The sequence below is a fragment of the Salvia hispanica genome, chromosome 4 (genome assembly GCF_029641045.1).
Source record: "Salvia hispanica isolate PSC_SH4W2 chromosome 4, Shi_PSC_v1, whole genome shotgun sequence".
In the NCBI taxonomy this organism is placed as follows: Eukaryota; Viridiplantae; Streptophyta; class Magnoliopsida; order Lamiales; family Lamiaceae; genus Salvia; species Salvia hispanica.
In genome coordinates, this window is record NC_142695.1 from 17,989,597 (window position 1) to 18,004,718 (window position 15,122).

General features: G+C 39.0%; 1 protein-coding gene and 1 pseudogene across 1 annotated transcript; both read left to right on the forward strand.

Moving 5' to 3' along the window:
* Window positions 1-6,101: 6,101 nt before the first annotated feature.
* On the forward strand, window positions 6,102-6,797 carry LOC148927388 (secreted RxLR effector protein 161 pseudogene; annotated as a pseudogene).
* A 1,402-nt stretch (window positions 6,798-8,199) lies between these two features.
* Window positions 8,200-10,903, forward strand: LOC148927389 (putative inactive receptor kinase At2g26730). Its single transcript, XM_089057788.1, has 2 exons — window positions 8,200-9,320; window positions 10,142-10,903. The coding sequence occupies exons 1-2, from the start codon at window positions 8,708-8,710 to the stop codon at window positions 10,795-10,797; spliced, it is 1,269 nt and encodes a 422-aa protein (XP_088913914.1). The 5' UTR covers window positions 8,200-8,707; the 3' UTR covers window positions 10,798-10,903.
* Window positions 10,904-15,122: the final 4,219 nt, after the last annotated feature.

A 15,122-nucleotide genomic window follows, 5' to 3' on the forward strand; every position in this document is an offset into this window, starting at 1 on the left:
CCAATGTGGAGAAACTCTGGCAGAGCGGAGCGATTTTGGACGACATTCGGGCCAAGTTTCGACTTGTTCCGTGAGCAAGAAAACAAAGAGTTTCGATTGTACGACATGTACCTCGTGGTCTTGGACCACCTGAAGTTTGCATCTGGCACTCTCTGTGTTGCCCCAAGAGAGCGAAGAACAATGCCTCGGGGCATTACACCTGCAACTGTGGCGATGGGTTGGAGGAGAGTTTTGGGAACACGTGGCGCCTGATGTTCGTCCCATGGGTCAAAAAACTGCGAAGCGGAAGGGCAAGTCCGCTGCCTCCCAATCGTCCACCTCCGCCTCCGCTTCCCCGCCGCCGCCGAATTGGACCTGAGCATAAAATTTGTTGGGGAAGCATTGATGTGGCACTCGTACCAGTCGGCCCTCTGAGCATACTCTACCTAGAAGACTTCGGAGGAGGACGCCCACCGGTCGAAAATAGTCTTGAAACTTGGAAAAAATTGGGAATTATTTATTTATTTTATTGTATTTTTTTTTATCTTTGCATTTATGTGGAGTAAGTTTTATTTTGAATTAATATGAAGTAGTTTTCATTTTCTTTTTCGAATGATTTTGTGAAATTGAGTTGTATCCGGAATATGAGGCGGGCTGCTGAAAGGAAATGGGCTAGAATTAGATTAATATGGATTAATTAATTATAGTTGGGCTACAATTATATTAGTCCATAAGCCCAACAATCATGGAACCCTAGTGACTCTTCATCTATATAATGGTTATTTATTCTCCATTGTGGAGATCAGAGACATCGTAACATTAGAGAGAAAATACGTAAAGCTTTGTAGAGAATTCCTAGCATTCTTCTACGGAGCAATTGTACCGGGATAGTTCCTGCATCGGATTGGATTGCACGTGGACCTCGATAGTAGTGGATTCAACTTGCAGGAATCAATCGAAGAAGAAAACAACACAACAAGTAAGATTTAATTCCGTTGTGTTTTACATGCTCAACTTGCAACATGATTATGAATCTAGATCTGTATTCTTGTATGCAAATTTCCGCTGCGCTCATTAGATGATTACAAGAATTACCAATAGTGGTATCAGAGCCCGGGGCTTGATTCATAATTGTTTTGTGATTTGGTTATATGTGGACGATTTTAGAAATCAAACCTTTTCTTTTGTAATTGGTTTAATAGTTTCGACAGAAACTGAAATTGGATTTCAAAGATGAGAAATTAGATTTCAAACTTCAACATTTCGAAAATTATTCGAGTATGGGAATCAGATTTCCACAATTTATGATTTAAGGAGAACTGAGAATTTATTTTTCATTGCAAACTTTTATCATGAACTAGATTCGAAACCTTTTGACATGTTTCGCATCTTTGAAACTGGAATAGGATTCCAAGCAAACTTTGAGAATTGAAAATTTACTCAATTATTTTTCGAAATTAAAGTTGAGAGCTAGAATGGTTTGGAAAACAAACCTGCATCTTTTCGTAAACATGATTTTATTCAAAATTGGAATTGATACAATTCACTGCCTCTTGTTCGGTGCGTTGGACGCGGAACGAAAAGGGCTATGTTGTGGCCGTGCTGGGCACATCGGAGAGGGCACGGTGCTTGGCGTCGGAGAGAGCACGAGATCGACCATCTTTTGGACGAGTCTGGTCGTGTTCTCATACCCAACGTGACCCCGGTCGCGATACTCCTCCTCTTTGCCTCTCCTTCACCGAGACGACGGCTGTTTGTGAAAGTAAACGGTCGTAAATCAGCGTAAGACGCTGGAATCGACGAAAGGAGAGCAGATTGGGAGGGGGCAGTTCATGGTGAATAGAGACGCGCCGTCGATTACCGGCGGCAGGTCGGCATGGAGAGGTGAACACTGTGGCGGCGGCGCGAAGGCAGAACCATGGAGGCGGCGACTGTTCTTTTCCAAGAACCCTAATGGGCATTGAAGATCCGGGTCGGATCCGAATCATGTATTTTGGGTAACTGCAGTTGGACTGCAATTTGAATGGAATGCCACGATTTGGACTTCAATTTTGTAATAATGTAACCATAGTGGGCTAAAGTAGCTAGGCTACTATTATCTAAAATCAGATGGTTTGGGTCATTGTTACTTAATTAAAGTACATTATTAATTTAGAATTAATAATACTAATCCAATTACAAAATATCAATCAAGTTAATAAATTATTTACTATCATTATTTTGAATAATAATAGTGAATACGTTTTTAATATTAGTTTAGAATTAATATTAAATATCTGTTTATATTAGTTTGGAATTGATATAGATTAGATGATTAATTTATTAATTAGATTAATGAGCTAGAATTTGTTAATATTATTTTTGGAATAATAAATAATATATATGCTTGATGATAATTTTGGAGTTATTACTTGATTAACAAATTTATTAATTTAGAATTAATATAGATTGGATTAATTTTGTTAATTAGATTAACAAATTGCGATATAGTTATCATCTGGAAATGATAATATGTACTCCACAGCACAATATTAATTTGGAATTAATATTATATTTACAATTATATTGATTCGGAATTGATATAATCGTTTAGTTCACATGTAATTAGAAAATAAAATTTGATTTATTTATTGAGCATTATTTGATATCCTATGTGATAAGCATGCTATTTGATTTATGCTTATTTAATTCAACTATAGTAGTTAGAGACCGTTTTATTGTCTGGGTAGGCGGCGCCCAGTATGTGTAGTCCGTGTTATACTATGTCTGGGTAGGCGGCGCCCAGTATTTGTAGTCCGTGTTATACTATGTCTGGGTAGGCGGCGCCCAGTAATTGTTTGAAATGTAATATTGGATATTATATTCACATAACTAGTATCACAATTTTTCCCCATAAAATACAAGTCTTGTTTTGAAACAAACGCGTCGTCCATCATAATTGTCTGATGTTCCTAGCCTTTTCGACCACGAGTTTTATGCCCTCGCGTTTACTCTAAATCCACAAGGCTTAGGCTCATTCATAGATGCATGGTTGGCATTGTGTGATGGGGTTGACTTGCTTAAATTATTTTGTGTAGCCCTCGCAACCAAAATAATTTATGGATGTATATTAATTAGATTAATAAACCAAGAATTGTAAAATTGTTGTTACAATTGGCTTGGAGGCCTACCTAGTGATATTATTGTAGTCATCAGCCCTCGCAGAGGCTACAACTATATAGACTTGGATCTTGGACCACTAAAATTTATATTTGATATAAATTCGTATTTTATGTTTGGGGGACATAATATATGTTAAAATTAGTGGGAGCTAATCAATACAATAAACCCTTGCATGATTAGTGATGCGAATATGATCTTTGTATGTTTTTCTAATTTGCTTTCATTTTATTTTATGTTCAGATAATATGTCAAACTTATCTTGTGAGTGTATGATGGAAACAAACAAATTGACTAGGTCAAATTTCACGGAGTGGCAGAGAGACTGCCCAAAACTCAAGGCACAAGGTGCAATGAGTGGGAGCTCAGCTATGTTTGTCATTGAGATAAATATGTCTATGAATAACTCTCAATCCTGGGTATTGGATACCGCTTGTGGTTCACACATTTGTAATAATGTGGAAGGTCTAATAGACAGCAGGAAAGTGAGGCCTGGGGAAGTAGACCTTCGCGTTGGAAATGGAGCAAAAGTTGCTGCCGAACGCGTGGGAACATATAGATTAGATCTTCCCTCAGGACATAGACTAGATTTACACAATTGTTATTTTGTTCCAGTTATTTCTAGGAATATTGTTTCCATTCCGATGTTGGACATCGAAGGTTTTTCCTTCCATTTTGCAAACAACAGATGCTCGTTTTCTAATAATGGATTGTTTTATGGAAATGCCTCTTTAGAGAATGGATTATATATGCTTGAATGCAAACGGAACATTCTCAATGTGCAAAATAAAAGGCTTAAGCTATGTAATACGGATAATGCTACTTATCTTTGGCATTGTAGACTTGGTCATATCAATGAGAAAAGAATAGCAAGATTGAGAAAGTTAGACTATCTAAATTCATTTGATTTTGAATCATATGGTGCTTGTGAATTCTGTCTCAAAGGAAAGATGACCAACAAGCCACTTTCTGGGAAAGGGGTGCGTGCTAATGATGTGTTAGAGTTGATCCACACAGATGTGTGCGGACCGTTTCCAACTCAAGCAAAAGGTGGTTATTCGTACTTCATTACTTTCACTGATGATTTGACAAGGTATGGATATGTGTATCTTATGAAACACAAATCTGAGGCCTTTGAGAAATTTAAAGAGTTTAAGTGTGAAGTAGAGAAACAACTTGGGAAAAGTATCAAAACTCTTCGATCAGATCGAGGAGGGGAATACTTAAGCCGAGAATTTCTTGATTACTTGAAATCACATGGGATTCAGTCGGACTGGACACCTCCTGGTACACCACAAATGAATGGAGTATCTGAAAGGAGAAACCGAACATTATTAGATATGGTTCGATCCATGATGAGTTTAGCTAGTCTCCCTTTATTTCTCTGGGGTCATGCTTTATTGACTGCTATTTACATTCTGAATAGAGTTCCATCCAAATCAGTTGAGAAAACACCATATGAGTTATGGTATGGCAAAAAGCCTTGTCTTAACTATATGCGGACTTGGGGTTGTCCAGCTTTTGTTAAGAAACAAATGACTGATAAGTTGGAATCTAAAAGTGAGAAGTGTTACTTTGTGGGATATCCTAAACAAACTAGAGGATATGAATTCTACTACCCTGGAGATCACAAGGTGATAATCTCTAGGAATGTGACGTTTCTTGAAAACAGTTATGTCTCCAAGGAACAAGGTCAAAATATAGTAGATCTTGAAGAAATTCAAGAACCACAAGATAACAATGAGGATGAGGTATTATCCACTGGATTGGACAATAACTCAGTGGGTGTTTTTGATGATCTATTGGGAGGGGAAATTACTCTTAGAGAGGACCTTAGAGAGACTCTCGAAGAACCTCCTCAAGACAATGAGATGCATCAAAGACAAGATGATGCAATAGTCGCATCACCTCCACCTCAAGAAAATCATAGTGATATTCCTGAATCTTCTCACATACAGAATGAACAGCCTGAACTAGAGCAAAACCAACTCAATAGGCCTAGAAGGACTCGTCGTCCACCTGAGAGACTGAATCTAATGGTTGAGAACCAAGATGATGAAGTTGATTTAGATGATGATGAGCCTAAGACCTATACCGAGGCGGTGTCAGACACCGATCGAGAGAAGTGGCTAGAAGCCTTGATATCTGAAATGGACTCGATGTACTTCAACTTAGTCTGGGAACTAGTTGACTTGCCAGATGGGGTTTACCCCATAGGCTGCAAATGGATCTTCAAAAAGAAGAGAGATGCAGATGGCAAAGTACAAACCTACAAGGCTAGGTTAGTGGCAAAGGGTTATAGTCAGCGCGAAGGCATTGACTATGATGAAACCTTTTCGCCAGTTGCTAAGATCAAGTCCATTAGGATATTACTTGCAATTGCTGCATACTACAATTTTGATATTTGGCAAATGGATGTCAAAACCGCATTTCTCAATGGAGAATTAGAAGGCGATGTCTATATGACACAACCTGAAGGTTTTGTATCGAAAGAAAGGCCGAATGCAGTGTGCAAGCTAAAGAAGTCCATTTATGGACTTAAGCAAGCTTCGAGGAGTTGGAATATTTGTTTTGACAGAACAATCAAATCGTTTGGTTTTGTCAGAAGCAAAGAGGATCCATGCGTTTATAGTAAACGCGAAAATGGAAACGTCGTATACCTTATCATATATGTTGATGACATCTTGATTATGGGAAGCGATCGTTCCATGATGCAATCCGTGAAAGAATGGTTGTCTAGATCCTTTATGATGAAGGATCTGGGTGATGCTTCCTATATCCTTGGAATTAAGATCTATCGAGATAGACCAAATAGGATGTTGGGATTATCACAATCCACTTACATAGACAAGTTGTTAAGGCGCTTCTCAATGGAGAATTCTAAGAAAGGTTTTCTTCCTATGGGACATGGCATTGTATTGTCAAAGAAGGATTGTCCTTCTAATGACAAAGAAAGAGACAACATGAAGAGGATCCCATATGCTTCGGCTATAGGATCTATTATGTATGCCATGATATCTACTAGGCCAGATGTGGCCTATGCGCTTAGCATGACAGGCAGATTTCAGCAAAATCCCGGTGAGGAACATTGGAAAACTGTTAAGACTATTCTTAAGTACCTTAGAAGGACTAAAGAATATTTCTTAGTCTATGGTGGACAACCAGAGTTATCAGTTACTGGGTATACTGATGCTAGTTTCCAAACAGACCATGACGATTATAAGTCTCAGTCTGGATATGTTTTTATCCTCAATGGTGGAGCAGTGAGTTGGAATAGTTCCAAACAAGGTACAACTGCCGATTCCACCACCGAAGCCGAGTATATTGCTGCATCTGAAGCTGCCAAAGAAGCTGTTGCTTTGTTAGAGTTCGTTAAGGAACTGGATGTCGTTCCAAGTGCCAGTAGTGCAATACCTTTGTACTGTGACAACACTGGTGCTGTTGCGCAAGCAAAAGAACCCAGAGCTACGAACAGAAACAAGCATGTTCCTAGAAGATATCATCTGATCAGAGAAATAATTGAAAGAGGAGACATAAAATTAGAAAGAGTACCCACTGATGATAATTTAGCTGATCCTTTCACTAAACCGTTATGTATAGCAAAACACAACAAGCACTTTGAGAGCTTAGGTGTTAAGCATGTTGGTAGATGGCTTTGAATCAGTGGGAGTTAAAGTTTTATGTCTTAGAAACATTTTGTGTTGAGACAATATTACTTGATCACATTCAATGAAAATTTTATTTTCTACGGGTTTTGTGCACTTATTGGAATAACTGTTTAAATGTTTGTCTTTATTCTAAATATTTGTTCCCTTGAATTATGGCTGTCGTTAATGGTGTGAGACATTAATGATATAGTATAATTCTAAAATATCCCTAACCAATGATCATCAAGAATGGGATATTGATGATATGTTATAGGTTAGCATGAGGTTTGCATCACATTCTTCGAGAATGTAGTTGTTCTCACAACTATGAGATATTTGATACTCGTGATGGACACATGGTATACTTTGGAGAGTATTGGTATACCCTACTATTAAACTGTTTTGTTAAGTGTCTACAGTTTATTAGTGCATGAAGTATGTAATAGTCCTTGGATCTGAGGTCATTACACATTTTGTTTGTTGAGTGGTGTGCTTTGACCTTGTACAACGCTTTGCCTCCCCTCGGAGGATTAAGACACGGACTTGTGTTGGGTACATCATAAGATAAATGAAAATGGTAGTTGAGCCAAGAATGAGATTCATTCCTCGATTAGAATTTCGAGAGAACACTCAAATTCTCTATATTACTTGACCACTAAGTCATTGGCCAATGCAAAGATATATTCAATTAAAGTGATTGAATATGATCAAATGGGTCATTTAATAAAGATGAGATAAAGTGATTGAGCTATTTGGATGACACATGACAAATCTTAGGCTCAATCGGGTGGTTCGTGAATGAAAGGATATTACTATAAACTTTATGTAAAGGCTTGTTTACCGAATTCACGTAAACGTCCTTCATATATCGAGCTACGCTGCCAACGCAGTCTAGGAGTTTTGTGCAGACTTCGTTTAGATCGTCGTCGATAATGAGGGCCTAAAGGGTCACACTATAAGTGTATTTTGATCCGCTCAAGGGTACAAAGTTGGAACTGCGTATTATATCTAATGCTAGTCCAAGTGGGAGATTGAAAGGAAATGGGCTAGAATTAGATTAATATGGATTAATTAATTATAGTTGGGCTACAATTATATTAGTCCATAAGCCCAACAATCATGGAACCCTAGTGACTCTTCATCTATATAATGGTTATTTATTCTCCATTGTGGAGATCAGAGACATCGTAACATTAGATAGATGAAGAGTCACTAGGGTTCCATGATTCTGCCTTCGCGCCGCCGCCACAGTGTTCACCTCTCCATGCCGACCTGCCGCCGGTAATCGACGGCGCGTCTCTATTGAAAAATGCTAGGGTAATCGACGGCTCCGTAGAAGAATGCTAGGAATTCTCTACAGCTGCATTGTAGCTTTCGGGGGTTGGAATTTAAAAGGCTGACATGGCATTTGAAAAATGGGTTTGTGGTTGGATTTTGAGTCTAGCACTGTGCATGCTCTTGATTGAAGAGTAAGTGGTAAAAGTTAGTGGAACGTGAGTCTTATTTTTATATACACCATTTTACAGTAAAATTTGAGTAGATGAATTAGGGGAATGTGATATTTAATATCAAAATGAAAGTGAAAATGGTAGTCATGAATAAATAATGCTCACTAGGTAATAGCATAACATTCATCTAACTCTATTACACTAATAAAGCAACATAGGATTTATCGGTTGAAAACCAAGAAGCAAGAGATGAACTCTCCCATTAATTAATCATTTAATCCCAATAGATAAACATTATCCAGTAGAAGCATGCACACAATTTCCTGGGATTCTCAGACAGAGATAAAACAACTTCCTTGTTCCATACCACAACCAAATTTTCAACTCTGAGCTGTCCAAGAATTCCATTGGAATATCTACAAACAAAGCCCTAATTAAACCTCATCCTAATTCCACAATGCCCTCACTTTCACAATGCACATTCCTTTTCCACCCATTCCCCTACTACTCACCACCACCCTCCTCTTCTCCGCAGCCGCCTCATGCAACGCCGCCAACGGCAGCTCACACCTCCTACCCATTCTAGTGGTGGGCAATGTCGTCGTCCTCGTCGTCATCCTCTTCCTCCTCATCATATACTACAAGAAATACGCCAAGCTCAAGAGAGCTGCCGCGGCTGCAAAGGTGCAGGGCGTGGTGGTCCTGCCTCGTCGAGACAGAGAGCAGCACGACAGCACGATCATGGAGAGGAGGAGCCCCGGAGGGGGGGATGGGAAGCTGGTGTTCGTGGATGACGGAGGCGGCAGGCCGGAGCTGGAGCTGGATGATCTGCTGAGGGCCTCGGCGGAAGGATTGGGGAAGGGGAGCTATAAGGCGTTGACGGAGAGCGGAGAGGCGGTGGTGGTGAAGAGACTTGTTGATTTGAAGCCTTTGAGCAGTGAGGAGTTTGTGAGAGAAGTGAGAGGGATTGCTGCGATTAGACACCCCAATTTGTTGCCACTTCTTGCGTATTATCACTCCAAGGGTGAACATAGGCTTTTTCTATACCGTTTTCTACCGCATGGGAATCTCTTCAATCGACTTCATGGTAATCTTGTTATCTTACAAATTAAACTCTTATCTTATTTTATAAGATCTAGGTAGAATAAATGTGATGTTACTGTTTTTTATATTGAATATTAATTAAATTCTATAGTAATTTTAGATATTTTCTTTTACTCAAACCGGATTTGTGTGACTCTTTTCAATCTAGTGATGTTGCACAGCTAGAAACCGTCGGTTTCGGTTTCATGGAGTATTGTACTACTGGATTAGGCCTGTGAATGGTTCTTGCGGTTCTAATTTTTAACCGAAATTGATAGTTACGGTTCGATTCAAAACCATCATTGTTTTTATCCGATTTGAAACAAACCATTGGTTTACCATTCGAAAATTTTGGTACTGAGACTAGAGCGCCTAGTTATAGTTTCAATAATAAGTTTGCCCAAAACTATGGCCAACAAGTTTGAATCGACGGTCATCGGTCTTCTTTCAGGTCGAGCCATCGATTCTGATTTAACCATCTATTTCAATTATATCCAAAAAAGGAGTAATACGTGAAATAAGAAGCTAATTTTTTCTTATTAGGCTTTGTCCATTATATATCCATATCAGTCTTGGCCTTGAGTTTTCAATCGTCTTTAGTAATTTTTTCAATTCTTAATAAGTTTTATAGGAGTATAATATAATGTGTATTAGCATAATTTTAAGATTATTACGATCACGAATTCAACCAGAATTTCTAATTAATTTTAATATTTATTTTGCAATTCTCTAATTAATAATTAAGTTATTACTTTATTTAGTGTGCATTAGTATCTATAAACAATCATGGCATAAAATGGAGTAACAAAATTAATGGTGGAGCAGGAGGGCGGGGCACAAGAGAGCGGGTCCCCTTCCGGTGGAGCTCCCGTCTTGCAGCCGCACGCGGCGTCGCGAGGGCGCTGGAGCACCTCCACCGCCACAGCGGGCCTAGCGACACCACAGCGCCGCACGGCAACCTGAAATCCTCAAACGTGCTTCTGAACGAGAAGGAGGAGGCGCTGGTGTGCGACTACGGGCTGACGTCCCTAGTGGCGGCCCCGATCGCGGCGCAGCGCATGGTCTGCTTCAAGACCCCCGAGTACCAGCTCCACAAGCGCATCTCCAAGAAATCCGACGTGTGGAGCTACGGCTGCCTCGTGTTCGAGCTCCTGACGGGGCGGATACCGGCGCACTCGGCCCCGCCTGGGACGAACGGCGTGGAGCTGTGTGCGTGGGTGAATAGGGCGGTGAGGGAGGAGTGGACGGCGGAGATATTCGACCCGGAGATCGTGGTGAATCGGGGCGCCAACCAGCTGATGCTGAGGCTGCTGCAGCTCGGCATGAAGTGTTGTGAGAAGCTGCCGGAGAAGAGGCCGGAGATGGAGCAGGTGGTGGAAGAGGTGGAGAAGGTGAGCGCCGCCGGGGATACGGAAGATGAGGAGCTCGCTGATTCTTCCTCTCTCACCGATGATTCTTCCTACTCGGTTAAGACTTTCTAGTCCATCCTTTGTAATCATTTTGTGTTTTTAGATAATTTCAAATAATAACGTTATCAACGTTAATTGATTGTGGATCTATGTAAATTAGTGTAATTTTAAATTTCCTACCGACCAAATTAAAATTGACATTTATGGCATCCAAAATAGATTATATATGTGTCTAAGTTCGATGGCAAAGCAAAACTGTCATATCGATTTTGAACTTAATACTGCGTCTATTTTCGATTAGTTAAAATTATTTTTAATTGGTTGTAAGTTCTAAGTCGACAAACTTTCCAAAACCACTAATTTAAATACTTTGTGTTTGATAAAATTTTAAACTGTAGGACTATATGAAATTGTTTAATAGACTCAAAATTAAAATTTAACATTGACTTTTAAGTAAACTAGTATTCCCATCTGTGCTACAGCACAAAAGATTTTTGAATAATGAAATATATTAACTTAAAATAAAGAATATAGAGTAAATAAATACAAAAAATATTTACAGATTAAAATAAATATTTGTAATATTAAATAATTAAAATATTATAAACAACAACAAAAAGACATTTGTACTTCTCTCAACCCACTCTCAATAAAACATTTCATATATTGGCAGATGATTGTATATTATTTTAAAATTTAATATGAGTGTAGTAGTATAAAAGAAATACAGAGTAACAAAAGAGGAGACGTGTGGATGAATTAAAATAAGACATACAAATAAAGAAAAATGTAATTCTATTTGAAAAGGTTTTGAGATAGAAATAAAAAGATTGTTATTTTATCTTATTTTCATTCTATTCTACCCACTCCAGAATTATTTTTATTTTTCAACCTATTCGCGCGATATTGCCATATAAACCTCTTATCAAACTGCAAATACACATAATTTTTAGCTAATATTCCAATAGTTTGAGAAGTCTAAAAAGAGAAATATGAATAATTTTACAAGTCAAATGAATTCTAACTATATACTATTAGGACTCGTTTGATAAAAAAGATGGGATATGAGAAGATATGTAAAATATGATAAAAATACGGGCTTCATGTCAAGATATGCAAAGATATGATTTTTTCCTTTGCTGTTTGATAGAACAGAAATTATCTAAATTTGTATAATATATTAAATAACATGGCTTAACTTGACAAATTGGTGGGTTACATAAACATTGTTAAAGTTATAATTTTGGTAAGATTGGAGAGGGCCCTTGTCTTATATTGAGCTTCGAGTTAAGCTAACTATGATAATCAAACAATTAGAAATGTTCATATATAATTCTCTATCTTGGTATTACTAACTTATCATACACGCCCTTAATATAATTACTTAGTAAAAAGGATTTGAAATTTTAATTTCCCTCTTGAGTTGAAGTAACACCGAATGTACGGTTTAATATAGTAGTAGCTGTTTTATAATTTAAATTGAAAATACTGAATGATTGGGTTGACGTGAGGGGTTAATAAGTTTTTCTAAGTTTAAGATATGTTCTTTATGAAAACTTTGTAAATATTATCTTTTCTATATCATATGTACCATTAACCGCATCATTACAAAAATTTGAATATTTATGCTAAAGCTTGAATTAAATAGCTTGAATATTTATAAATTAAATATCTTGAATATTAAATATATAAAAAAAAGTTTATATATAAATCTAAAAATAATTGCAATATACTATCAAGAGAAATAAAGAAATATTAAATTTTAAATTTCATTTATTTAATAAAAATCTTCTAATATAAACATCATAAATTACTATAGTGCAAATAGAGCAATCATACTTCATTGACATACTAAGGGCATCCACAAGGGGACTCCCTAAGCGACGCCCTATGCACCGCCACGTCAGCATTTTATCCTCCTCCTATTCCACCTGCAGTGGGGCGGACTATAGCCCGCCCTAAGCGACGCCCTAAGCATTTTACTTCTATTTTGTATTTATATTTTTATGTTTGCAATTGTAAAAATAAAAATAAACAAATAAAAACAACATAATTAAAGGGAAATTCTAAATTTACTTAATTAAAAAAAAATAACAAAATAAGAAAAAAAAAAAGCACTAAATACAAAAAAAAAGAGGCTAGTCTAGAGAAGTCCTAACTTGCGGCTGAGACCATCGATCATCCGCTGGATGCCCTCGATTTGAGCCGGGTTGGTCGCCTGCAATAAGGCGGTGTGCGCGTCCAACAACGTCATGTAGTCGGAGGAGGCCGCCAAATCCGCGTACGCATGCGCCGCAGTCGAAGTCGCGGACGGGGTCGAACTCAGGGTCGGCGACGGGGCCTGGTCAGGCGGTGCGGCGGAGGAGGATGTGGCCTTGCCCTTGCCCTTGGCAACCTTGACGCCAGGAGGACGTCGGGAGGACATCGGTGTGCCGGAACTCTCATCCTCGAACACCGGACTGTTAAGGTCCATTGGAGACGCGTCGTTATCGCTACTTGTATAATCAGCGAGGGTGCGCTTCGACGCCCTCCTCCTCGCCGCCGTCGATTGGGGAATCACACCACCAACGAACTTCTATTTGTCCCTCAACAGCGCCCAGGACTGGTAGTGCTTGAAATCGTCGTACAATGAAATGTACGACTGCATCGCTTTGTCCCGCACATCCGCGAGACTCTCGCCACTGCCCTGCTCCCTCTTGCACTTCTCGTACTCCCCCGCGAACAATTACCTGCTTCTTTATTTGAGCCCAGTGCTTGCGGAGCTGCTCCCTGTGGCGCTTGTATGCGTATGCCGGCTTGGCCGCATTGTATTTCTCGGCGATGCGCTCCCAATACGCAGTCACCTTCTGGTTGTTGGCGTACACCGGATCCTCCGAAACATCAATCCAACATCTCGTCAAGACGATGGATTCGGGGTCGGAGTAGTTCGTCCTTCCCGGGGTGAACTCTTCACACACCTCCGTTGTAGGCAACTTCTGGGCTCGTGCCTTGGTCCGCTTCTTCGTGGTGGCGGACCCAGACGCGGCGGCGGCGGAGGAGGGGCGGTGGGGAGAAGGCTCCATGTCGGACAGCCCGTACGAATCGGTGCTGAAGTCGGGATCGTACTCGGCGTTGGTGTCGAATGGCCGGTATTCGTCGGGTTCTGTACCCGGCCATCGTACACCACCGAACATCGGACTATTTGGATAATCTCCGGAATCCATTTTGCTTGAAATGTAGAAAATGTAGTGAATTTGAGAGTAAAGTGGGTGAAAAATGAAGTGAAATGAGAGAAATATATAGGTTTTGAAAATTTAATAAAATTAAAAAAAATGGAAACGCATCGCATCGTCCGTGACCCATCGTCCGCGTCGTCCACAGTGACGGACGATGCGACGGACGATGAGTATCCTCCGCGCATCGTCCGCGGACGATGTATTGGGCGCAGACGATGGGTTACCCATCGTCCGCGATGCTGCAGTGGCGGACGCCCTAAAACATCATCATTATGAATTAATTTGTGCACAACTTATAGGAGTATCAATCAGGCATCCCCACCATCACATTTACGTCACCGTCCGGCAACGTGCACCAATGTCTACGATTTTGTGATTAAATTTTATTACCCTATAAAAGGTTTTTTTTGTAAGCTAACCCATGCCGACAATGATTTATATATGAAAGTTTTTTCGGTCTCTTTTAAACATGCATAAATAAAAATACATTCATCCAATATGTGTGTGAGTCGACCAAGTGATAGAGTGGTAATTTATTAGGCCAAAGATCTTAGGTTCAAATATATTGTGGTGTGACCTTTGAATTTATATTCATTCATCCATAAAAAACATTCCTCCCATTAATATTAAATTGACAAACAAAATTTATTGTTCATCATAAACTTGAGAAGAAGTTTAAATAAATAGTTAATGAGGGATAGTTACCTATGTTGTCATTTCTCAAATCATTGGATCTCTCTCTAACTACAATAACATTAGTGGAAGTAAAAATTGCCACTACCCTTATTGTTCAAAACTATTGTAGCTAGGAATTATTAATTACAATTAACCGTTAGAGCATCTCCATCCGTGCTCTTAGCTAAGAGCACGGAAGTGGGCCCGGACCACCCACTTTTACTGCTTGTCCTTAGCTAAGAGCACAACACCCACATCCGTACTCTTACAAGCTCAAGGGTCCCACCATTCTATTATTCAATTTAAATAAAAACATTTCCACAATATTAAAATGCATTAAAATATCCGAAATACTATTACAAATTACAAAATAATTAAAAATTACATAATTAAAATCCTAAAAATTAAAAATTACACAAATAAGATCCTAAAAATTAAAAATTACACCACTCGTTGCCGAATTTCGCCCAAATGTGATTGATTAGATCTTTCGCGATAATACTGATA